Here is a 26,788-nt window from a genome sequence, read left to right as displayed (position 1 = left end):
AATCATGAAAAATTTATAAATGTTCGCCAAGTAGATTTTTTTTATTTTTTCTAGCAACATCAAAATTAGCTGTCACGTCGACTGTCATGTCATATGTCAGCTAATGACAGCTCATCAGCTGGCGTAGCCGTAGCTCTTTCTTTCTACTTGTTGTGTAAATTACCAAACAAAAACCACGGTGTTTTATTTATCTATTTGGTTCACTTTTATTTTTGAATCAGAATGTTATCTTCAACAATAGTTTTAATTCCCTGACGTGGCTATAAAACGTGCGATTTCAAATCTAAATTTTATTGCCGAATACGTGTAATTTCTCAGCGAAAACAAGACAATACGCAACTGAAAAGCGATAACGTTTTTAATTCCAATACAATAATCCAGCGTAAATTGTTATTGGTGTAATTATTAGCAATTTAATAGGTTCATGCCTGTTGTTTATCAATCGATTGATTTGAAAGAGTACGGATGGAGGCAAAGTTAAGAGAATACCGTGCTCTCCGTCGACGCCGGGAGCTCATCGAGAACGCCAAAGATAAAATTGAACAATCTAAAAAGAAATTCGTTGACTTTATCACTCCTAAATTTTTAAAAGAAATGGACAATCCTAAGGATGATGAGGTGTTACTGGTAAGTCAATAGTTTTTGCAGCCAAAAGGTCATGGCTGACTTGTTTGAGTGTGATAAAAATTGTAGTAATAAGTAATACAAAATTCTGTTTGGTTGGCTGCAACTTTATAGACTGGCCAACTGTACCTAATTATAAGAAACATCTATCTAGCGTAGTTCATCATTGATACCATTATACCTACCTATATGATGGTACAAATATTTACTTAGATTTCTTTAGTTACAAGGATGAATAGTCAAGTTTATAAACAATACAAATTTGGGTATGGCAATAAAAAGGTCTATATTTGTTATCATTACCATCTACTTCTAAAAATGATGCCATGAGTATATCTGAATTCCTCAAATTGCCTTCTCTTATAGATGGAAAACGAAGAATCAACACCAATACATCTACCACCAACTCAAATAGAAGAACCAGTGGATGTTACATCAGAAACCAGTGAAGTTGAGTCCCTGGAACCAGAGAAGCAAGAATCCTGGAGATACTTCATAATCAAGTGGTCCATCTACACTCTGATATGGTTAACCCTTTATATCTTTTTCCTAAAGCTACAATTTGGTGCTGTCTTTTTCGTATTCTCAGTCCTAATTGGTATCTATCTTAATACTCGAACAAGACCACGGAGAAAGGGTGAGGTGTCAGCCTATAGTGTCTTTAATGAGAACTGCGTCAGTATAGATGGTACTCTTAAAGCTGAACAGTTTGAGAGAGAAATCATGTTTGGTGCTGGCGGTATGAGAATATAGCAGTAATATAAATTACTCAAATCATCACAAAAAATTGCCGCTTGTGCCTGTACTGTTTACTAGCACTGCATGCGGTTGCCTAAAGAGCTTCGAAAGCCAGATAAATCAAAAGAAACCATGCCTTGCAAAGACTTATATAGGTAGGTATTCAATCTGTCTAAAACAGATGTGTGTAGTTAAATTATAAAGTAAATTATATAATGTCTAATTTATTATGAAAATTCTCCATTGATTTAGTAGATCAATGAATGTTTGAAAATTATTTATTAAAATAAGAAAAAAATCAACATACACATTTTAATTATAAGGTATCATAAGGGTTATGATTAAATTTGTTCAAAACTTTATTAACTTTTTTCATAATTTTCCATAAAATTTTTGGTACATATGAGGTAAAAAACAAAAACAAAATTATTTATAAATTTGACTTTGGTTTTAATAATTACATTTACTTACAAATCTTTTACAACAAACATTATTCATTACCAAAAAAAAGTATACTTAATAAAAATATTTATCATATTGCAATAGGTAGGTACAAGATTGAGTGTGCTTATTAACTGACAACTTTGCCTTTGCTCATGTACATAATTATAATAAATTCAAGCTATGCAACACTAACTAAAATATAGAGTATTTTTTTATGTATAGGTATAATTAAATAATAATAAAAAAGTAAACATCTATATTCTTGATGATAATTTTACGATTATACAAATGAAAAGAGTAGTAAATAATCCACAAAAATATTTCCTTGGAAAAAGATTAAACCCAGAAAGCCATAAAAAGTTTGACAGTCATTCATGTAACAATGTGAAGCCTCACATTAAAATTAAAAACATAGTATTTCAATTTAATATTTTTAGAGCTGAGCTTTGTAAAATACTTTATCTCTATAGGTAGCTGCCTAAAAGTTTGATCATAGTATTCCTGCTTCACCCAAGGTTGAGAGATCAAACAAAAGTGAAATATTCACCAATTGAGCAAAACATAGATGGAAGGAATGTTGATAAATATATATATGGCCTCGCCTTACCACAATAAAACTTGGATATGATCTAGCTAGACATTTCTAAAATTAGCCTCACACATCCAAATTACCGCAGTGTTTGAAGTTAAAAGTCTTTGACCAGTATGTGTTGCCAGTGATGACTTACGGATCTGAGACGTGGGCGCTAACGATGGGCCTCATCTCATGAGGAAGCTCAAAGTCACTCAGAGGGCTATGCTCGGTGTTTCTCTACAGGATGGAATCAGAAATGATGATATCCACAGTAGAACTATGGTTACCAACATAGCCCGAAGAATTGCGAAACTGAAGGGACCGAGGGCGGGCACATTGCGCGTAGGACTGATGGCCGATGGGGTCAGAAGGTTCTCGAATGGCGTCCGCGGACAGTGAGACGAGCTATCGGTAGGCCTCCAACAAGATGATATGATAATGATGATGACAAGTTAAGCAGTTGTCTACGTGTTTGTGGCCACACGGTTAATATCAGAAAGTTTTTGAAAATCCAAGATAATAATACCTATAGGTATACCTATATTTTATGTCAGACTATGGATTTTTACAGCAACTTTGTCCTATCCTACCTATCAGGAATGAGGACATAGGTTCACATGGTTTTTTATAAGCTTTTTTTGCTTTTATCGGGAATTCAATACTCTTACACTGAAATCCTTAAAACTTAAAAAAGTAATGGCACAAATCCTATTGGAGGTTAAGGACAAAAAGTACAGTTTAACCTGGTATAAGGTCGCCAAGAAACTATAGTAAGTATATTGAAACATAATTATATAAATGACATATAATAATATCAAGTTTATGTGTCATACAATTAATGCTAATCAAATCAGAAGAGTTCTTCAGTGTTTCAATGTTGCTGCAGTCTTGGCATATGCACTGCCAAGGTGCAGTTGAAAACGGTCTAGAAATTTAATAGTGGACAATATAAGGCACCATCAGTGTACATAACAATATTGGACATTTCTTATGTGTTTGCAATAAATTATGGTGATTAATTATCATGAATGTAAACAACGAATTGAATCTGCATATTACGGGTGCACATAGATCGTGTGAGTAATCAATCATAGTATAAATAACATTTGTCTCAAAAAATACTACAATAGGTACGGTCAAGGAGTTTAATTCATTGGCCACCATGGAACCATTTCACAGTAAACGTCAGAGTGACATCGCATTAATTAACAAGGAAAGTCGTAATGACTTTTCCTTTGAAAAGGTTCCACGTTGGCCCATGAATTAAATTCCTTGACTGTACACTAACATTAAACCCCTAAATTAGGCCCTGCCTATATTTAACCAAGAAGATATAGACAGCTTTAAAAGTTATTTGTTCATGGCAATACAATTGACTTTATACAATATTGTTTGTTGGCTTAAATAACATATTACTTGATATTACATGTGCTATTAAATAAAAATAAAAAACAAATGCTAATGTAGGTACGTATAGAAAATTATGAGTATATTAACTTGGTAGTACAGGCCTATTAAAAAAAGCTTGAAACCAATGAGTAATACTTAATACAAGAATAAAACAATATTTAGTACAAGGACTGAAACGTCACTATAACATATTTAGTAGGTAAACTAAAAAAACAATAAGCCATCCATCAAAAGATAACGAATTCTTGTATAATTAATTTATAACAGTGCATTTCAAAGCGTCTTGTACATTATTACTAAATCGAACACTAGAAACGCACTAGCGCGGAGGTACCGGTTGTAATATTCGAGCTAACGTGAAAGAGGCCACACAGAATACCGCGCGGGAAATAATCGTGGCGCGGTATTCTGTGTGGCCTCTTTCACGTTAGCTCGAATATTACAACCGGTACCGGCTTCGCGCCGCGTCGCCACTGCTTTCAGTGGGTTTCAGCTTAAGGGTCTACGCTAGCTGGCGCGGATGCGGCTACAGGTATAATCCGTCGCTAGCGTAGCCCCTAAGAGCCCGTTCCCACTTGTCGGATGTCGGATCCGTTTCAAGTCGGATGTCGGTCATTTCTATAGAAAATCGGTGTCGGGCAAGTGTGAATAGCTTCATATAAAATGTTCTGCCACTGGAACATGCGACTAAAATCCGGACCCGACCTCCGAAACCAGCTCTAACACGTTTTTAAAACATTTCTCAAAACTAGCTACTTAATACCTGACACACGAAACCAATGTCTCAAGTCGGCCATCGATTACCGACCGATGACCGTATTGTTTAGCGCTCTGCGGGGCTACCCCGAAATTAGAAAATCGAAGTTCGTGTCGTTCCGTCCCTCTGATGCTTATACTATTTAATACGAGAATAAGAGGGACCGATACGAATTTCGGAGTAGGCCCTTTGGCGCTCGTGGTCACATACACAATTTTTTTCTACCTTCATACTATACCGTTTGACACAAAGAATTGTTGAAAACGATGATTCCAAGTGCGTTAGACAATAGGCCAAACGTACAAGCTATCACGATTGCATCACCTTCAGACGAACCTTGGAACAATTAAGGACCTGTTTCACCACCCATTGATTAATTTTAACTGACGGACAAATGTGATGCCGTCTCCGTCTATTCGAACAAAACACACAGAGACGGCATCACATTTATCCGTCAAATAAATTTAACCAATGGATGGTGAAACAGGGGGTAAATGGTTTTAACCAAGAGGTAGGGCTCAATATCGACCCGTCATTTATCATTTATAATTAGCATAAAATAGATAATTATCGTGACGGTTGAACATAATCAGATAATTATTATTAGCTACTTAAAAAGCATGATCGTCACATACTCCAAAAGATTTCATCATTTCACCCTTTAAAGGAATGTATAAAACATGATCATTATCATTACAGAGCCCGTTTACTAAGACACTGGCAGCACAATCAGCCGACAACACTAACAAAATGTATACTAACGACTGATATTAAGAATTTCTTAACAAGGAACCTTATACTTTAATATGTCTGTCTACGAAGCAAACATTTAATTTGAGCTATAGTTTTGTAGCAACACATTTTCGAATAGTAATTTCGTGTGGTGATTCCAAAAATAGGTGTACATTAGGTACCGAGTTTTATGGACAGTCGCCCGGTGATCACTTGGAGTTGGATCACAACCGGTACTTTTGTTTTGCGCCGGCGGCTAGTTGTGGTACCACTGTGTCCTAATGAGGACAAAGTCTTAATGTACCTAGACTTTGAAAACAGGAGTTCGTATGTCGTACGCTACGACAAAGCGACAAATAATACATCGGTCCAGCCACAACCATACGCGAACGTCGCGGCTATTACCTGTCCATTGCGTGTGCTGCTAGGTAACCACTGTATGATGAGTGTCTAGGCCGCGCAATGAACAAAACAAAAGGTGGACGCATCGCCGCCCCCGCGTTTGGCCGGGCCATTAGACACTGATGTGGTACTGCGTCGGTGCCACTGGTCTGGAAAGGCGTTCCATACATTGCATAGTTACTATGCTATATAGCACATACATTTGCCGCTATGTCGCTGCGATATTGACACTTTTTCTAAAGCCTGCCTATATCTAATCCTATAGTAGGTAACTTCTAACTTCGTGTAGGTACGTTTTAATCAAAGCAAGAAACTAATTGATTTCCAATTGCACCGGAAGGGGCACCAAACAATAAGGAAAAATATATACCTACTTATATGCTTTTGCTGAGGTTTAATAGCTACGAAACAGACTTAACCTTAAAGATGTGAAAACATTACAATGCAATGTTTTTTTTATCAAAAAGCTTCTAGTTTTTATCTAAACGGACCACCAGTGGGTGGCACAAGTATACAAATAAGGTTGCCTGGGTCTATTGTGCCTCAATGCATTACGTAATAGTCTTTATAAGAAGCTTTTTTTTTATTTGTTTTAGCCGCGCCTCCTGTTCTGTGATGTTCGTCACGACACTTATGTTGGCTTAGATCACGATCGAAATAAGTGCCGCCAATGTACTTTTTTTTTCAGAAACGAACATGTCTGAAGATTCTAAAGTAAATTCAAAGGCAAAGGATGGCTCCAACTTTGGATAGTCAAGTTAACACAAGTAAATCACAATTTTATGTTACTTTGAGACGTATTGTATACTTTTTGGTAGGTACAATACGTATGTCCCGTTATCTACTTACACTCAGCAAATAAAGATTTCTAATCATAGAATTTTCAATGCTCAATAACCACGCGTAACAGTTTTTATTTAAGATAAACATATCTGGACTCGTTCTTTCTGCGCTGGGTTCGTGTATGAAAAATGTACTTGGTTCTACAAAACTTGTCGGTATGTATGACCGGACCGACAGAAAAAGCAACAAGTATTTAAAATCAGCTAAACTTTGGTACACTCTATCACATAAAATCACATCTAAATTGGTCCGTTATTAACGGCATCGTGGGGCGTAATTCATGAAACGTGATTCCGCCGCATTCATTTTATATCGCACAGTCTTTGACATATTTGTATTATGTTCTCAATTGAAATATATGAAGAATTTACTATAACCTAATATATCTATTGTCATGTGAACATTTTATTACATTACACCTAACTACAATCAAGAATAATACGAACTCACAAACTTCTGTACTTGTTCAAAATAGTTCTGACTAGTAGGAAAAATGCCTTACGATTTAACTAATGGGAATAACCATTTATATCTTATTTAATATTTATTTAACTCTTACGTGTTACTTTTATTTGCACCTTTTCACAAATGACATAAGGCTTGTTGCAATGGATGGCAATTGACGTTATTCTGCCGTCATGGGCGTCTGAGATCTGTTGAAAGTGCTGCAGAATGGCAGTCTCCAGAAATTGGGGCTCGGGAGGAACGGGTTGGTGTCGGACCGCTTCACATCCGGCAGTAGGAAGACGACGCTCGCAGCTATGATCATATGCCAGACGGAATGTACTATTTTATAATTTTGCTCGGTTTGCAGGAACGCGAAGCATACCAAACCGATCCCGACGAGAACGATGCCGATCGGCAAAAACGTCGTGTAGTACGATCTCTTGTACATCAAACTGTGATTTTTTCTCCAGTCTAAATACCAACTTATGAACAACAGCACGCACCCAACGGCGACTGGTAAAATGAACGCTACAATCGAATGCATGTTCCAAGTGGTAAGTAAAGCTATTATTATTGCACCGATAAGTTGTAATGAGGATCTTAGTTTCTCCCCTATGATGCTCATGGCGAGCAATGTCACCCAGAAACACATAATTCCGCAGTAGAAGTCTCCGAACTGTAATATGTTAGGTCTGGTGATGCAGTAGGCTACTTGCGCGGGCGCGTCGCAGGCATGGTAAAACGTGGAGAACACCATTGTAAAGGCATACATCATTGCCTCCGTATAGTATAGGCGAATAATGGCCACGTAAATGGAGAAGAAAAATAGGAGATTGCTCAGCGTCAGAAGCAGTACTGACACGAGCATTGACACTCTGGTGTCCATTCTCGAATCGTCCGAACAGTCCCAACCTGAAAAAGAATTTTACAACATTAAAATACGCCTCGCTGAACCATTATTACAATACAATTCGACTGGAAGTTTTAGATGAACTTTGAGATATTTATCTTTAGATAAAACATGTAATTGAAGCTTTATAAATTGTCTGTAAATAACCCACTTATTGGTACCACACTGAAGCAAATAAACGACTCATTTAAACCTGATTGGTCGGGCCTGTTACCTATACATATATTAGTTTAATGTGCAAGAAAAGGATTGAGGGTTCTGCATGTCATCGCGGAGAAGCAAGGTAAATTAGTGTAAGTAGTTCATTGATATGGACCTCCGCAAAGTAACGAATCGATCAATTATTACTGATTAGTTTTACACAAAGATGGTGAAAAAAGTATCAAATCATTGAGAAAGATCCGAAAAAGAACTTTTTCTACTTTAAAAATACTACTTACTTCCGTATCCAGCCGAGCATGAACAAAACGACATAATCAGCCCTCCGAACGTGTTGAGGAGGCAGCTGCCGTGGTTGCTGCAGCGGCCACTCACGCACGAAGTCGAAGAAATCGACAGCACTACTGTAGCATTACACTCTGTTTCACCAGGCCGAGTGTCATTCCCACTAACGTCTTCCTCGTCCCTATCTAGAGGACTCGAATTCACGTAGTACTTAGTCCCATTATGCGATGAGTGGCAAGGACAAACAACCTCATCACAGAACAATCTAAACGTCAAATACCATGAGCCACTGTCCGGGAAAGGTATAATCACTTTATCGTATATCGACTCGGAATCTGTGCTATTCAACACGAATAACGCCGGCTTGACGTGGTCGTTGTACTTGCATTGTCCAGATTGCAAAGGCACGCTGGTGTGACCAATGTCCATGCAGATAACGACTCGCATGAATTGGTTGTCTTCGCTGAATGCTAGTAAAGATCCTTTGGCACTTTTTCTAAATTCCCTTTTATATCCCATATAATACTTCAGGCTCATAAGAAGGCTCGCTTCTAAAGCAAGAGTGCCGCCAATATCTAAGAACTGGTTCACTTTGAATCTCAGAGTTCGTACTTCGCCTGACGTCAAATTGACTAAGCTGGTGGCATCTTGAAGGTCTGTGGTGGGTAGTCCGTAGTCGAAAGTGAAAAAGCGACCTTTGTCGTCACGCATCAGATCAAAAATTGAATGGTTGCTGGCATCATCCTGTTCGGTTCTGGTGTAGTAAAGATCGCAGTTATCGATTCTGCTGTCATTTTGTTGGACGTGGTGGTCTATTTTGAAGTAGTGCCAAGCGTTGGGGTGGGGTGTGAAGGTGATGGTATGTATGTTATTGGCTTTAGGATCAAAATAGCATGATAAGAGACTGCTTTCAATTGTCGGTTGAGATAGTGCCTGTATCAAGAAACTGACTTCTGTGTCGTTGCCGGATGTATGGATTATTGTGAGGTTGAAGTTAATTGGGTCTATATTGTCGATGGTCATACACTTGTAGGTCGCCGGAATATCAGAGTAGGAGATGACTAGGCCTTCGTCGCAGTCGATTAGTCGGATATTGTCGTCTCTTTTTACTTGTAAATCTGTGTATAGTATCGTGTGGCAGTCTGCTACTAGACCTGGAAAAAATATCACAGAATTCATGAACGCCAGACCGGAGGCCTTATTGTGTAACACACTTGGAATCACAATCGTTCTAATCACTTCTTTCTGTCACACGGTATAAGACGAGGGTAGAAAGAGATGTTGAATGCGATCGCGCGTTAGACAATACGGCCACGGGTGTATGTATCATTAATACGTGTTTTAAATATAGCTTGTTGAATCAACGAATTTAAACATACATATTAAGAGGAGGGTTCATAACCTTATTACACTACGGAGTCCTAATCCTAAAGGTGATTCGCTAAACAAATAGGTTTGAAGTAATTAATCGGTCAATAAATATCTCTCAATCGAATTGATTTATTTGTGGTAGACGATTTTTGGCAAAGTTCAAGAGTAAACAAGAATAAAACAAGTCTATAAAGAGCCTGCCTATGTATAGGTACTTATTCTACAGGTGTATTTTTCAGAGTAGGAATTAAACGGTTTACCTATTTGTAAAATGAAAATATCATTGAAAATAAAATAAAAAAAACAAATTGTTTTTTTTTAAGTTTTAAGTTATTTTAGACACTTAAACAATTTCCTGGGAAGTACTGGATAAAATAACATCTTGCAATCAATTTAAATATTAATTTATTTGTCTACATATTACATATCGACAAAAACACAAACATGAAATGAACATTATCCTAATCAATTGGCTGTGTGTGATTAACTTTTGAAACTCGTCAGTTCTGTGCGTAGACTGTTAATAAATTTTTCGATACGGTAGCCAGTAATAGGAGGATTTTTGGATTAGCACTAATAAATTATCCTATACAATTGGCTGTGATTAACTGATTAAATTTTGAAACTCGTCAGTTCTGTGAGTAAACCATTAATGAAATTTTTCGATACGGTAGCCAGTAGGTACTAGGATTTTTGGATCAGCACTAAAAAAAGTGACGAGTATTTTTTTGTTTTTGATCACAAAAAAAGCAAAATATTTTTTTGTAGATAATATAATGCGTGGTTAAAGAATAAAGTAAATACGCGAGTAGAAAAAAAAACATCCATTAGGAAGATTAATGAGAAACGATCGTAAGTTTGATCATTAATTTCGAAAATGATAAAAAAAAGAAAAAGTACTACTATGACACCCACAAAGAGTATTTTCCTATAGAATAAATGGTAAGTAGGCTGGCAGGAAGCCGGCTACAATCAACGCAAGTGCAGTGAGGTCAATCTGGTGAGCACAGATTTCTATTAAGCCGTATGTGCGCCGTATTTTAAAGCCAATAGGACATATTATTGATCGGCAAGGTGTTGCATTCTGTAGATGGGCTCCCACAAGCTCGTCTACACTTAAACACCACAATAATAAATAAATATAGCGTACTAGTAGCCTCACATTGGATGGTGAGTTACATTACACTAGCTGTATAGCTCAGCAATAGCAACTTGCTACTGGCGTCATTTTGAATCCATACTAATATTATAAATGTGATAGTGTGTGTGTTTGTATGTTTGTCCGTCTTTCACGTCGAAACAGAGAGACGGATTGACGTGATTTTTGGCATAGAGATAGTTTATGGGTCAGAGAATGACATAGGCTACTTTTTATCCCGGAAAAATGCACAGTTCCCGAGGGAACAGCGCGCGATAACCGAATTCCACGAGGACGAAGTCGCAGGAAAAACCTAGTAATATTAGAAAAGATTCTGGGTATACAAATAAACTAATTTGTTAATTATGGTCCGAAATTCGAAACAGAAGATAGTTTTTTTTCATATGTGCCTCTTCATCAGGATCACGAAGAAAACTGAAGTTTCGAGCGTCATTACATTCTATTGTACTGTAATTTACTATAAGTATTGTGACATGAAAATTAGGATCTACATGGAATAGTCCAAAATTTTACGACGAAATACCACTTTTAATGAGAGTTTTGTTTAAAACTGAGTTAATTTTTTTACAATTACATCTCTATAAGCAATCGAAACAGATAGGATAGGACTGCATAGAGCTGACATTTAAACTGAATCTAAATTATTTTATTTATATCATGCCAGTCCCTTTACATGATCAGAGACATTGAGGACTAGCCGTTACCCGCGACTCCGTCCGCGTAGAATTCGTTTAAATCTCTATCGCGCGGGAACTATGCAACTCTCCGGGATGAAAACTATCCTATGTCCTTCTCGAGGACTCAAACTATGTGTACACCGAATTTCATCTAAATCGATTCAGTGGTTTATACATGATGAAGTAACAAACAAACTTAAAAATTATAATATTAGTGAGATATCTATTAATAGTTTTTCATGATTCACGGTTATTTAACTCCATTAGAAACATTTGTCACGGGATGTAGACTGTGATTACTAGACCCCGCTATCGGAGGTGCAATTTGGTAGCTTGACAGTCTTAGGGATGGGTAAAAAATATTTTAAAATACTAAGTAAATGTCGATCATTTTTCTTTGCCATAATGACTAATGACAGTCTAAGACTTTAATTAAACGTGTTTATTTTGTAAAACAGGAATATTTATTATTTTTTACCCATCCCTAAGACTGACAAACGGGGTCTAGTGATTACCTTGTAATTTTTTTCTCTGTGTATCTGTTTTCTGCATCGCTTACTATTTCTGGTGTACAATAAATAGTCTTTGTATTGTATTGTATCGTATTTGTACCATTAATGAGCAGAGCACCCGATATCTCGACGCAGTCGCATATGCATCATACATGATCACAGGACTCAAGAATTGACCGCTCTACATAGCTACAGTTGATTCAGAAAGGATTTTGTGCATTAATAATTATTGGTTGTATACATTTTTTTCGCTCAGGTTCACTTTGTCTACATTTCCAGTTCGTCCACGTTTTCATCTCGTCCTCATACCAATCCTAAATTGTCCACTTCCTATCTCGTCTACATTTGCAACTCGTTGACATTTCCAACTCGTCCACATTCTCAACTCGTCCACATTCCCAACTCGTAAACATTCTCAACGAAATAGACAGACTGGACATTCAGGGAATCGGACGAAATGGAGCTCATTATAGTTCATGGTCTACATCCCGTAACATATTTACATAATAACATCAACGAGGAAGACAATATTATCTATCAGTCCTTTTCCCACTTCCATTTATCCAATTATCTACTCAACTAGAAAGCGTCACTATCTAAGTAGTAAACAAAGTAAGTAGATGGCGATACAGCGGAGAGATGTAAACATGTTATAGAAATAGATCCTTTGTAACGATTAACTCACAATTCACAATGTATTAATGTCATTACAGAGCCAGCAAATAGACCCCGCCTCGGGGAGCGGCCAATTTACTTAGCCTTATCAAGGTCGAGCTTGGCTCGATATTCGTTAGTTTAGAAACTACTTGACTAGACGCAATGAGAGAAGATAAAGACTTCGAAATTCAAAACAGAACCAACGATTCAAATAAATGGATAGGTATCCTAAAATACAGTAAGGTCACAGAATATATAATAGTACTAACGTGGTAAGGTAACAACAACGCCACATTATAAGTTAAGTGTCCACGGAAGGAACGTGTCTTGTCTAATGACCTAAGCAACTTTTTGAGTTAAGTATAGCGGTTTGAAAGTTAGTCATCAGGAGCAATTACTATGGTTACCATTTATTTAAAAGTTAAAAAAATATCGATACTAATATTATAAATGTGAAAATGTGTGTGTTTGTCCGTCTTTTGATTTTTGGCATAGAGGTAGTTTATGGACCAGACAGTGACATAGGCTACTTTTAATCCCGGAAAAATCCACAGTTCCCGAGGGAAGAGCGCGCGATAACTGAATTCCACGCGGGCGAAAGCTAGTATTTTATATTGTTTCCAGATTATTTAATTCAATGGTAAGTCATTGTACTTTGTGAGCTCTACATTTTGAGATAAAAATCTCAATTTTAAAAAAAGGTGACTCGGCATGTTCTTTCCGGGGACCCTTGAAGTATCTACTTCATGTTCTATACAACAAAAACAATACTCGAGGCATCGACGATGCATAAAGCATCTACGTAAAGTAGCAGTAAGTTAAGTACAGTCGGACCATTTGAATTATCACTATCTTAGAACGTGTCGCGCATATTCTGACACTATATGACTGGGAGATAAAATTGTTAATCAGTTATACTGTAGAATGAGACGCGACATGTCGTAATATTTTGTAGTGTGGTTTTCATACTTTCCAGTTTTAAATTTGGCGGTCGTCTTGCTATATCTTTCTGGCAACACCCTTTTCAGTCTTCCTTCCTAGTAGCCATTTTGACAGTTTTTTGTTCTTTTTCTACAAGGGTACCAACAGTTTGCATCCCTTACTACTTCCTCCATTTTGTTTGGATGCGCTTTCGTAACAACGCGTCTATACCCGACGTAAATGATATTTAACTGACTAACTCTAGCTTCATGTAAACCACCGAAATGTAGCACTTATGGAGGCAAAACTGTTTTTTTTTTTTATTTTATTTTAGGTAAATCCGAAACATGTACTGACCTTGTTGCTCCACCTTCTGCGTTCTAGGGTCCTCCCATTTTCTGTAGGCCAGCGCATACCAGTTCCCAGGTTTCGGATTGCTTATTACATATGTGGTGTTCTTCCCATCAGAAAGTAGCTCAACTGTGTGTATGCGGTCCCTCGTAGCAGGGTCTACGAAGCCTTTTGGGAAGCTGTATCCATCCGGGTTCACAGCTGGGTAGGAGCCGTGCTTGATATTGATTATGACATCTTGTGGACTACAGCGCCCTGCAAAGAAAAACACTGAATTCAAAAGGTGTGATCTTAGTGGCCGTGGCAGTAAAATGTTTTGAACTACCGCTTGTTAGCTAAAGGTCCGTATTACCTAATTATCATTAACAATTAAGTTCAAGGGTCACAAACCAATCTGCTGTTTGGAGTCAACGCATATCAAAGTCACCTAAATTTGTGAAAATTGCTACCGTAATTTGCGTGCTCTGTATTACTGATAAAGTTCAAAATGCCATACCAAACATGGTCTGTAATCAATGCTGCGAAGACCAGATGTTATATCTCACTCTTATAAGTTAAAGTGAGTGGAGACAACTTCAGACGAGTAATTCTTACGTTGTTAATAATAAAACGCTATTCAACTGTTTTCAAATTAGTATCCATCATTGTTTGTGTCTACGTAGAAAATAGAACAGTCGCATGGCAACTGAGTAGGAACTAAGTAGGAAGGAACTTTAGAATCCAAATGATATAATTACAAACGAAGATGGTCACAGAGCGGGTTAATTCAAGCTAAAAGTCGGATGGGCAATGCATCTTTTTGTAAATTGAATGAATATTGATACGGAACCCTATATTGCGCGTGGACCGACTCACATTTGGCCGGTTATAAAGTAAATACCTATTTATGGTTTTGCCGCTGTAATGCAAGTTGAGTTGTGAGTGAGTCTATGTACATATGTTATATTATCTAAACAAGTTGCTGTACTAGGTATATACATTTCCGCTGTTTTTAACCGACTTCAAAAAAGGAGGAGGTTCTATGTTCCAATGTTTGTATTTTTTTATGTATGTTCGCCGATTACTCAGCCAATTGAGGACCGATTTTCAAAATTCTTTTTTTATTCGAAAGGGTACTCTTCTGAGGTGGTCCCATTGCCACCAAGTCAAGATCTGATGATGGGATCCTAGGAAAAACGAGGGCAAACCTCAAATTTTATAGGCACACCTATGGCGATTTTGGCATTTTTAGCATTAAGATAAGCATTTACATTCAGAAAGTATCATTTGGTAAATTGGACCTGATGAAGAAGACCGTAGATGACCAATGGAACTCGTCAAAGCTAAGTAATGCTCGCTTGTCTATAAACGATCATTATTGATATACTTATCTAGATATGCGACTAAGAAGGAGCTTTAAGTTAATGATTCTTTCGAACTGATCTGATGCTGAAGCCGGAAGGTAGGCAACGGAACTCTGTTATAAAACAACGTAACTAAGCCGTGTTTGGGCTTCATGGAATCGTTGTGAGATGTACTTTGGCTACGAATCACTAAAAAGTGAGAAATAAAGAAAAATTTTAACAAAAAAGTAAAACCGACTCCAAAAAAATAAAAAATGGAACCGACTACAAAACCCTTGAAAATATTTTTCTAGCACTAGGTACCTACTAGCTCGAAGTCGGTGTCTCAGCACGTCCCAGCAGGATGGATTGAAACCCATAGTATGTAGGTGAGGTAGACGACCGTGAGGTCGCCGAAGTAGTTTGAAACAAATTCGGCGACTTTTGACTGTACTTTTTGTTGACTGTACTTGCATTGTCATCTAAACTACATTTCCGTACCAAATTTCAAGTCGATCGATGCCAGTTGAGGACTTCCGTTCTGCGGAGACGATCCTAGCCGGTCTACCAGGATTTCACTACCAGATTATTGTATTGTCACCAGATTTACATAAATATGCCAAATTTCAAGTCAATCGTAGTTCCATCTGGAAGTGGGTCAAATTTAGCTTCCAAGATTTGACCCAAATTTATAAACAAATAAATAAACGAACAGGGCAAGTTAAACAAAAGCTTGTAAAAACCTCTTTTTTTCTGAGAAAAAACAATGAAAAAAGTTTTTTTTTCTATTTTTTTTTTCAAGACGACGTAGGTAGGTGAATAAAGTTTGATTAGATCTGAAGATTAGATTGTTACTATACATGTTAATATTTTTTAATTCGTAGTTAAAACTACCAAACTGTCAAACAAGTAATCAAATTAAGCGTTTTATAGCATTCAGTTAAGTACTAATTTGAATTTTTGTCCAGAAGAACTAACTTAGAAAAAAACATGGATGTCAAGTTTTTCTTCATGTTTTTAGGGTTCCGTACCCAAAGGGTAAAAACGGAAACCCTATTACTAAGACTTCGCTGTCCGTCCGTCCGTCCGTCGTCCGTCTGTCACCAGGCTGTATCCCGTGACCCGTGATAGTTAGACAATTTAAATTTTCACAGATTATGTATAACTGTGGCCGCAATAATAACAAATCCTAAAAACAATAAAATAAATATTTGAATCCCATACAACAAATGTGATTTTTTTGCCGTTTTTTTTTGCTAATGCCTAATGAACGTTGTATAGATGGTACGGAACCCTTCGTACGCGAGTCCGACTCGCACTTGGCCGGTTTTTTTTAAATCGCTAACCCTGATTAAACTTTGAGTCTTGTAATTTGAATACCACCACTGAACACAATACTAATCGAGATTTAGGTAGTCATCATTAGTATACAAAAGCGCTTACTTAACACGTTGTGAAACAGCCAGATGTACATGTGAGCGATAACAGAAGATACTCAATGCGCAGGCGCAGAATGCGAAAGCAAAACTTAACAAGAATAGCTCATTCGTAAACATTATATTTTTATCAAGGGGCATAACGGGCGATAGTTACTTGTGTTAGTAGAGGTAAAGCTTCAAAAGGTAACTTCTATTATTGCATAGTAACTATTAAATACATCTAATACAGTGTGTATTTTTGATACTACCTATAACTTTAAGGGTAGTTAGTGAAGGCCCTAATTATCACATTGTATAATGTTTTTGTAAAAAAAATTGACTTATTATTTTCCTTATAAAATTAATTAGCTCGCAATGTATAGTTCGAAACGTCGCACTTGTTGACGTGACAGCTGTCACAGAACGCTTCTCTCTCGTATCAAATTATTGGACGCATTACATTGCTGCACGAAAATATTTCAAAAATTAATTACGCTCTGGTAGTTAATTAAAAATTAAAAAATTGTTTTTATATCGGTTCACAGCACTTAAATCTTCGTCTAGTTACAGTTTGTGGTAGTATTAAAAATACACGCATACTTATAAAAATCTCGTGCCATAGTATTTTTTTTGTACGTATGAGAATATAATAAGTCGTAAAGTTATTTAGACCCTCCTACCGCCAACACCCCCAATTTCCTAATCGCGATTTTAGTATTTTTGTATGAACAACATCCAAATAATTTAGCTAGTTCGATTTCTTTGGTAATTTTTGTAGCAGAACTACATTTAGCGGGTCAGCTAGCACTCATATAAATATCAGTGTAAAGCCTAGTTTTAACCTGTCAGAATACTTAATCGTGCAAGTTGCATTACATTGCGGCGCTCGATTGACCACTACAAACTCGTTGACTTTACGGCCTCGCAATGTAATGCCACTTGTACAATTTTTCTTGCAGGTTTAAACCGGGCTTAAAACCACAAACATTATAAATAACAGGGGAGTGGTTACGGGCAACAATGATCACTTACAAGTAGAATCCTTTTTTCGCTGCCAATAGTGGAACCACTTTTTAAAACGTATTTTGTGAGTTTATTTGTGGAAGTAAAAAAAACAAATAACGAATAAATAAAACAACCACACATGTTAAAATAAGGTATTCAATTATTTATATCGTAACGGCTACGAATCCCTGTCCTTGGCCGGTTTTTTGATGACTGTATCTTTTCATTGCGTTGACAGACCGTCTGTCAAGAACCTACCAACCAGGCTGAAAATAATATCAAACACTAGGTCTGCTCTGCTATCCCTTGAAGTAGGGAACCAATCAAACTATTAAGTCAACGCAATCATCGACCATAACAAAATGATCAAGGGTTCCATTTTTTCCTGTTGAGGTACGGGACCCTAAAAAAAACAATAAGAATATTTATTTAAGCACGCACGTGAGTAGGTAACTACGGTGTGCGAGTAAGTACACTGATTTATATGGCTTTAAATGGGTACAGAGTCTATGAGGAAAAATAAATCTAATTGTAATGAGGTAGGTAGGTACCTACCTATTTGTGGTTAATTGAATCAAAGTCAATAATGTATTTATCACCATAGGTAAATAAAAAAACAGTAGTAGATAGGCTCTACGTACAGGTTGCATCGTATACAGGCTGGCACATTTAGATCGGACAGGATGGGTAAGTCAGAAACTAAAGGACATACAGAAATATGTTGTTGGGAACCATTTCATCGATTTTACGGAAAAACAGTTTTTTTTTTAGTTAGCTTTTAGTGTGTCCCATTTCCCATTTGAGTTCTGGAGCGCTGGTATTTCTGATTTATCAGATCTACGAAGTACTAGAATACTGCGCACATAACTAACTAACTGTTAAAGAAAACAATTGAAAGTGTAAGGAAAATTAAATCCTTATAAATTACTAGTTTACTCCGAGGAAAAAAATCTTCACAGATACCAGTTCTAGGGTTCGGTCCTAGTTGCCCTGCCTGAGTCTGTGTTCCCTGATCGCTACAATCTGTCCGTCTTCAAATCTAGGGTGAATAGGCATTTATTGGGCAAGCGTGCTCAATCTTAGTCTACATCTTCGCTTCGCTTACCATCAGCAGTGCCCTTAGTGTAAGTTTTCAGTTACAAAATACGTCTCGATCGCGTTCGCGTTAAATCTCATTGCGGAACGTTTGCGATGTTCGTGTATCCATACAAATTGAGATTTTAACGCGAACGCGATCGAGACGTATTTTGTAACCGAAAACTTACACTAAGGGTACAGGGCTACTATGAAACTCGAAGTTCGTATCGTACCGTCGCGTCCCTCTCGCTCTCGTATTAAATAGTATAAGTGTCAGAGGGACCGCACGACACGAACTTCGAGTTTCGAGTTTCGTAGTAGCCCTGCAGGCACAATACAAGTATACCTTCCGCCGCCTAACTTTGCCTAAAAGTTCATTGCCACAACTAGTACCACAAAAGTATAAAGGTATAATTCCAATAATTGAATAGGCAATCCGGTAGTAACGTAAAGACGTCGCATTAAAAATGTATCTCAAAAATGCGTCAAAACTGAGTATTAAGTAATGAACTTTTTTAGGCAGATTTATATGGCGCGTGGTATAACAAGCCCAAGCCCTCTTGTTCTGAGAGGAGGCCTGTGCCCAGCAGTGGGACGTATATAGGCTGGGATGATGATGAGTATAACAACCTATATTACTTGTATTGTGCATCAGGCGTGATTGTAGTCAAACGTTGGCCTATTTACACCTTGAGAATCAAACCGTCACTAAACGAAATTTATGTCAACTCGCAAAATTAAACTATGTGTTAAATTAAAACGTTAGTGTCCATTTTGAGAGGAGACAAATTTTGTTTAATGACGGTTTGATTTTCAAGATGCGTATACACCGTGTTATTTTTGATATCCGTTAACCTTAAGGGGACAATCTACAGGTCAAATGAAGTTAATTTCTCGAAGATACTAGTGGCCTAACTCTTATTGTTTAAAAGATAATCAAGAGTTAAGATAATTATTAGTAGTAAAACAGCGTAAAGGTCCTTAATTTATGAAGTTTTTCAAAGTCCATAACTAATCCGTGTTTAATTCACACATATTTAGCAAAAAAAAAGTTAAATATGTGGATTTTTTTCATGCCTCTCTTATGTGTCACGGTCGGTCACTTCAATGTCACTTATCAAGTTTTTTTATTTTACAATTTAACAATTAACAATTTAACAAGGAAATTGATTTTATTTTCGAAAAAATTTGACGTCGATACTTGCCGAAATCGAAACCAGACGTTCGATCCGACACTAGTGCATACGATAGTATACTTAAGTGCCCCGCTTTTGACGTTGACTGTACATCAATCAATCAATCAGTGTTATTAATAGCATTCCTCACGATCCCTGTCGCCAGTGAGATAATTGGCTATATAAAGTTAATGGACGCATGCCATGATAGCTACTAAAACACGCCAAGTAACAGCCGGACTCGCGCACCAAGGGTTCCGTTCAGTCAAGGGCAAATCCTACTAATCGTAGTATAATATTATAATTATGCGAAAGTTTGTGAGTATGTTTGTTACTTCTTCACGCTGAAACGGCAGGACGGATTTAGATGAAATTTAGCATAAAGTTAGTTTATAACCTGTTTTTTTTTAAACATAGGACACTTTTTATCCCGATATTCCCACGGGAGTCTTGAAATTTTGGACATGTTGTTCTTAACGCAACCTCAATGAAGACCACGATATAAAATTTGGGAATTTTGTAAAATCCCGGAATTTCAACTGTAACTACCGGATCGAATAGTTTACGCGTTTACGCGCCCCGTATCCTTTCCTTACCCTTAGGGTACGGGCTTTTACTATGACGGAACTCTAAGAAAGCTGGTATACAGAGTACATCAGTAGCCAAACAAATCTATGCTATACTCGTACCTATATAGGCTAGTGTCCCAAAAATATATAATTACTCCATCACTTAATTGTCAAAATTATGAAGATATTATGTAGGTATAGTTTCTATAGCCAGTTAGTTTTCCGCGTGTCGTCGCGCCGTGCGACACTTTAACACGGCGTTACGTCACGGGCTCCCTCTCCCGAACTTTGACCCGCTTCATCTAATACGTTACGTACCCATAATAAGTATCCATAGACCATACTGTATAACCGACGGATTAGTAAGAATATTTTTATTACCCAAGTTTTTTATCCAATTGTAATACGGGTCAATTTATTAGTAGAGACTAGATCTCAAAATGACCACATCGCGTAAGGGCTGCAGCTGCATCGCAAATATGCTTCATACGAGTAGCAGCAAATCGAAATCGCTAAATGACTAGGTACCATCAGCCAAATAAGTGGTCTATCAATTTTTAAGCAAGTTCCCATCAAATTAATATGTCGCTAAAGTCGAACTATCAAGTTGACAGACACGTCTATTGGCATTATTGTTTCATGTTATGCAAAGGATTATCAACTTTAGGGTGGTAGACCACATATTTGGCTGATGGTACATCTGCGATGTGGACTATGAGCCGCGTGGTTATTTTGCGACCTGGTCACTCTACTAGTGACCTTGTAATAAGTTATTAGCGAGTTCTGCCTTTTCGCAAAATTATTGTTTGCCAAATTTTTTAACCGACTTCAAAAAAGGAGGAGGTTCTATGTTCCAATGTTTGTATTTTCATTTTCCAACTCTCAATTTTCTCCGAAACAAAAAAAAACGCACTGTATTTTCCTATGCTTTTATAGAACAGTAGGTTAGGTTAGGTTTGTTTTATGAAAGTTCCGAAAAAATATATAGTTTCAGAGGAAATCCTGAGTTGGCAAAGAAAACATTTGGGAAACGTGCGTTGGCAAAAGGCAGAGAACCGTTAGTAGTCTTTGATCTTTGCATATACCTACATACGTTGAGCTATCTATGGCGACTAGTTGTAATAGGCATAAATTGAACAAAGCAATATTCGGTCAAGAGTGAGTCAGATTCGCGTTATTGTAATTAACTATACGCGTAAGGGTTTCTAAATTTGGAATTCGAGCTGGGTATACAATACACGATGGAAAATTTTAACGGTAAGAAACGAAAAACTATTGAGAGGAAAGGGAAAATTAGGTACTTATTTTTAAAAGGAAACAAAACTGCTACTTGTAAAATTTTTGAACATACGATTGCCACTAGCTAGCCGGGAATCGAACTGGCTAAAATACAAAAGGTAAGTGACTTCACACCTCAATACAACTAAGGGGTCATCCATAAATAACGTCACACATTTAGGGGGAGACAGGTCAGGCGGTTTGTGAGACAGGAACAGAATAATTGCAATTTTCATAGTAATACGTGTGAAAAGAGGAGGGGGGTGGAGGCTTAAAAAATCTGGCATCAGCTCCAGTGTGTTGTGACGTGTTTGCTGGTCGTTGGAATAATGTACCTACCTAATGTGATGAATGCTTAAGGTTCTGTGAGAGGATGGATGTAGGTACGATATATACTTTTTTATTATGTGTAGGAAAATTTGTAATTGTTTTGTCATTCAATTTCTTATGGATGGCCTCTCCTAATGGGAAATCGACCCTTCTTGGCACCCTAGGGAGTCGCGAAAGCATAGCTTTTAACCCCTAAAGGTCACCACTGAGGCCAAATTAAAAGTGCTGAGCTAGACGTGTCGCCGGTCTTCGTACCAAGTCTGGCGCCGGCGAGACTACCGTCCGACCTAGGACCGCACGACACGAACTTCCCCGGTGTGATGTCGTCCATATACCGCCATGTACATACGCCCCCCGCGGGTCCGCTACCGACCCGCACCCGTCGTCTGTGTGTGTTGGGCTTTAACCAACGATCTCCATACCACACAATAATAATTGACCGCCGTAGAATAGAATAGAATCATTTATTGGCTACTCGCAAAACAAACACATAAGAAATGGACAATTTAAGAAAAAAAACAAGTTTTTGCTAAATCGTGAAGCGGTCCCAGCTCAGCATAGGGTTATTTTTTATTAGACTGGATGGCAAACAAGCAAGTGGGTCTCCTGATAGTAAGAGATCACACCGCCCATAGACATCTGCAATACCAGGGGGATTGCAGATGCGTTGCCAACCTAGAGGCCTAAGATGGGATACGTCAAGTGCCAGAAATTCGAAAATCTAATTTTGTATCGTAACGCCGTCCCTCTCACTCTCAAAAAATGTTTAATTACTGACTTTTTTCATGAATCAGTTTACTAAAACACGCCACTTAAATCCACCGGTTGCCCGCAACTCTCACGATATCGTCAATTTATATAGTGGGAGGTTTGTCAACGCCTCGTTTTCCGGTTCGTGGTCGCCACTCGAGCATTTTTCCCCCCCAACAGTTATCTGTTCTTCCAGCGATGTGGCCCGCCCATTGCCACTTCATCTTGCAAGTTCTTCAAGCTATGTCAGTGATTTTAGTTTTTCGGCGAATTTTCGTATTCAGATTCTATCGCGTAAAGCAGCGTAAAACTAAAAATATTTTATATAAATAAAAGATTGACGACATAAAAAAAAATGTACTTCTCAAAGTTAAGTAGGTAAATATTACGTAGGTATAATATAGACATACAAACGCCCAAGGTACATAATTCATTAGTCATCTGATATGCACAATACATTGCGGAAGTCCATTATCAATGAACTACAACATTTTACCTTTCTACTCTGCTACCACACATGCAAGACAGCTACGTCTGTGCGACACAATGTGTTTTCATGCAAAATCCACCATAGGCACATGGTTCATAGATTCCAAATTGTATATATTTTAATATAAGAGTTTGGTGCCCTCTCTACCATAGAGTTATAATCCTACCAGTTGAGTCTTATGGATGCGAAATTTTGTTGTAGTGTCTGTGTGTAGTGTTTGTCTATCTATCACACTAAAAGTGCTGGATGGATTTAGTTGAATTTTGGTGTGGTGTAGCTGATATATTATTATGTATATTCTCATGGGATTCATGTAAAATCTTAGCAGCTAAATCTAGAGACGAAATTTTGCATGGATGTTCTTCATAAAACATAAATGGAGACCATGTGCATGGGTGTGTAGCTATGTTAGCAATGATTGGCACTGGCGGTGCAACACAATGTCAATGACCTCAAACATTAGGCCAACATGAATATGTCCTGGGATTCCAGGAGAGGAGTTGTTGAAGGGAATCAATGTTTATGATTTTAGTAAGTACCTAACCAGATAATAGTATAATGTAACCAACATAGAAAAGTGGAAAAGTCCCAGACATTGTCATTTCAAACTTCAATAACTCAAAAACGGCTTAACACTAATTAATAATAATTCATCATCATCATCATCCCAGCCTATATATGTCCCACTGCTGGGCACAGGCCTCCTCTCAGAACAAGAGGGCTAATAATTAATAATAATTAATTAACTAATAATTCACTTTCACAAAAAAGAATATTGAAATTGGTCCATCTGTTTTAGAGCTACAATGGCACAGACAGATAGACATTACTAGACAGAAGTTAAAAATGAGGGTTTCGGACATTATCTGACAGATTAGAGAGCTGTAAAAAAAATCCAATCTTCAAATTGATCATTGACAGATTTGGGTAGTCTATTACATGCACAAAATCATATTACTCACAAAATAATGTGATAATAATGGACAATACAATTACTTACTTGTAGATAAGTGATGTAATAATTATATTATTATTTACTAATTGTCACCAAGAACAATGAAGTAGTTTTTTTATGAACATAGAGAATTACTATGTGCCAACACATATTGGCCTTTGGTACCCAAATTAGACAAAAGGGGGGGAGGGTGAAGTATGCTATTTTTGTTTCAGATGGCCATTCGGAAAATGGAACAGTTGAGAATGTTAGAGTAGTAATTTGAATTCAGTTAATTGAAGAATTTTGATAATAAATCGCCTGAAATATTAAGCAAAACGTCGAAAAAAAAACACATCTCAATATAGCGCCGCCTAAATTATCGAAAGTCATGCAACGAAAATAGAACCATGTTTGTTTGTTTACTTTAAAGTAAATAACATGTTAAATTACCTACCAATGTTATTTAAATGAAGCTCCTCAGCCTGGAATGTGAAGCGTGCATCGCTAACGTCCCTCATTATGGGGTAAAACACAACAGACACTGTGCGGTAACTCCTATACATATATACATCGGTCGCAATCTGCCTAGTAACCAAATGGTAGTCATCCAATATCACTGTGCGTGTTTTCGTCAATTGCTCAAGTATCCTCTTCCTGTTCGCCTCGTCTTCGGCTTCTTTATCACCATTGCATGCCATATTACACACATAAAATATCAAGAAATACAAACTGGCTTTCATATCGACTATCGCCTACCTGCGAATGGTAAACACTGGGCACTGTTGACACAGGTTTTAATTATTTTTTATCTTTGATTAGATTAGTCAGCTGGGATTATTTCTATTTTATTACACACATAGCGATCGAATCGACGGCGACCTACTGGAGAGAGTTCAACCTACACCTACCCACTCAACAACTGCACTACATACACTACAAGCAGCTAATCACCCATCCTGTCACTGTCAGTGTCACTGTCACTTGTGTGACTCGGTGTCATTTTTAGTGCTGCCAGCCCAATTCAGGAGTACTCCACAAAAATGGCTACGCTTCGGTCGTTTGATGCTTTGCTTGTAGTTTATTCGGAGTATATTTTCGTAGAAGAGAAGATACGTATTTCTAAATAAAAGAAGACATATAGAAGAAGATATATAGACTAATCTCCCTCATATCCCACGCCAGTAAAATCATGCTGCATGTTGTCAACACGAGGCTTCAAGCTTACCTGTCCCGAGAGATCGCCTCCGAGCAAGCTGGTTTTGTAAAAGGTCGAGGTACAAGAGAACAACTACTCATAATGCGGCAAATTGTGGAAAAGGTCAGAGAATTTAACATCCCCCTTTATGTGTGTTTTGTTGAGTTTAGAAAAGCCTTCGATACCGTGAAGTGGTCGAAACTGTTTAATAGAGACTAGACAAAAGTAATGGATCTATTGTGTAGTAGTTTTGGAGTTATGACCTTTAAGAATAAGCACATCTTAAAATTTTTGTAATAAATTAATTAATAATCGTAACGAATTTTTTAAAATACCAGTGTCTTTCTCTTTCCAAACAGAATACAGAGAACTAATAAAATTATAGTCTTAGAAATATGAAATCTTGTCAATTGCCGATCTTAGTCTTTTATCTTACACAAAAAAATATTTAAACAAAGCAGGTTTCGCAGAGACAGGACTAAGCTAGATCGATTGTTCATCACTGAAAGCCCCCGCATAGCAAATTTCGTCGGAATCGTTAGAGCCGTTTCCAAGATCTCTTATACAAAAAAATATATGCAACGTTAAAAATCTGCACAATGTAAATTCTGGGAATTCCAAAATCCCAGAATTTTTATTTAATTGCTAAGCCGCTGGTAAAGCTAATAAATAAATAATAAAAATGCTCGTTTAAAGATATAAGGTAACTTACTATGTTTTTTTATTATTACCCGTAATATCGATATCAAAACATGAGGGCCAACTCCGAAATTCGAAGTTCGTGCCGTACCGTCCGTCTTACTTTAGTATTAAATAGTATAAGTGTCACAGTAACGGAATGACACGAACTTCGATTTTCGAATTTCGTAGTAGCCCCGCAGCTGAACTCAAAATAAGTAGAAGAAATTAAAGGCTTACTCATAAAAATGTCTTGAAATCGAGATAAAATTATTAAATGTGGCGACAATTTTACTTATACATTTTTTATTTGTTTTTCTATTTTTTACCGTAAATAAATAATTTAATGAATCAGGCGTTACTTTACGGAGGTCCATATCAATGAACTAAAATATTTTTCACACATCTAACACCACAACATCTAACATCTGGTAGCATGGTTGGTGGTTGTGTTGCTCTGAAGATGAGCTCTGGTTGAGTTCGAAACGCGTCAGTGTAGTGTAGTGGTGGTGGTGATAGATGGGTTTGTGTGATTTGTGTTGTGTGTGTTCTTATAGTGTAGAGGTGGAGGAACTGCATGAACACGCATAT

General features: G+C 37.3%; 2 protein-coding genes across 2 annotated transcripts; one reads left to right on the top strand and one right to left on the bottom strand.

The window, feature by feature from the left end:
- Positions 1-91: 91 nt before the first annotated feature.
- Positions 92-1,379, top strand: Saysd1 (SAYSVFN motif domain containing 1). The gene is made up of 2 exons (XM_074094124.1): positions 92-627; positions 991-1,379. The coding sequence occupies exons 1-2, from the start codon at positions 466-468 to the stop codon at positions 1,375-1,377; spliced, it is 549 nt and encodes a 182-aa protein (XP_073950225.1). The 5' UTR covers positions 92-465; the 3' UTR covers positions 1,378-1,379.
- A 1,655-nt stretch (positions 1,380-3,034) lies between these two features.
- On the bottom strand, positions 3,035-25,261 carry LOC141432521 (post-GPI attachment to proteins factor 6). Its single transcript, XM_074094123.1, has 4 exons — positions 24,779-25,261; positions 13,980-14,228; positions 8,322-9,479; positions 3,035-7,883 (listed from the first exon to the last, which is right to left on the bottom strand). The coding sequence occupies exons 1-4, from the start codon at positions 25,062-25,064 to the stop codon at positions 7,150-7,152; spliced, it is 2,427 nt and encodes an 808-aa protein (XP_073950224.1). The 5' UTR covers positions 25,065-25,261; the 3' UTR covers positions 3,035-7,149.
- Positions 25,262-26,788: the final 1,527 nt, after the last annotated feature.

This window comes from Choristoneura fumiferana, chromosome 11 (genome assembly GCF_025370935.1).
Source record: "Choristoneura fumiferana chromosome 11, NRCan_CFum_1, whole genome shotgun sequence".
NCBI lineage: Eukaryota > Metazoa > Arthropoda > Insecta > Lepidoptera > Tortricidae > Choristoneura > Choristoneura fumiferana.
Note: the sequence above shows the minus strand (reverse complement) of the source record. Positions and strands in the feature narration are given on the sequence as shown.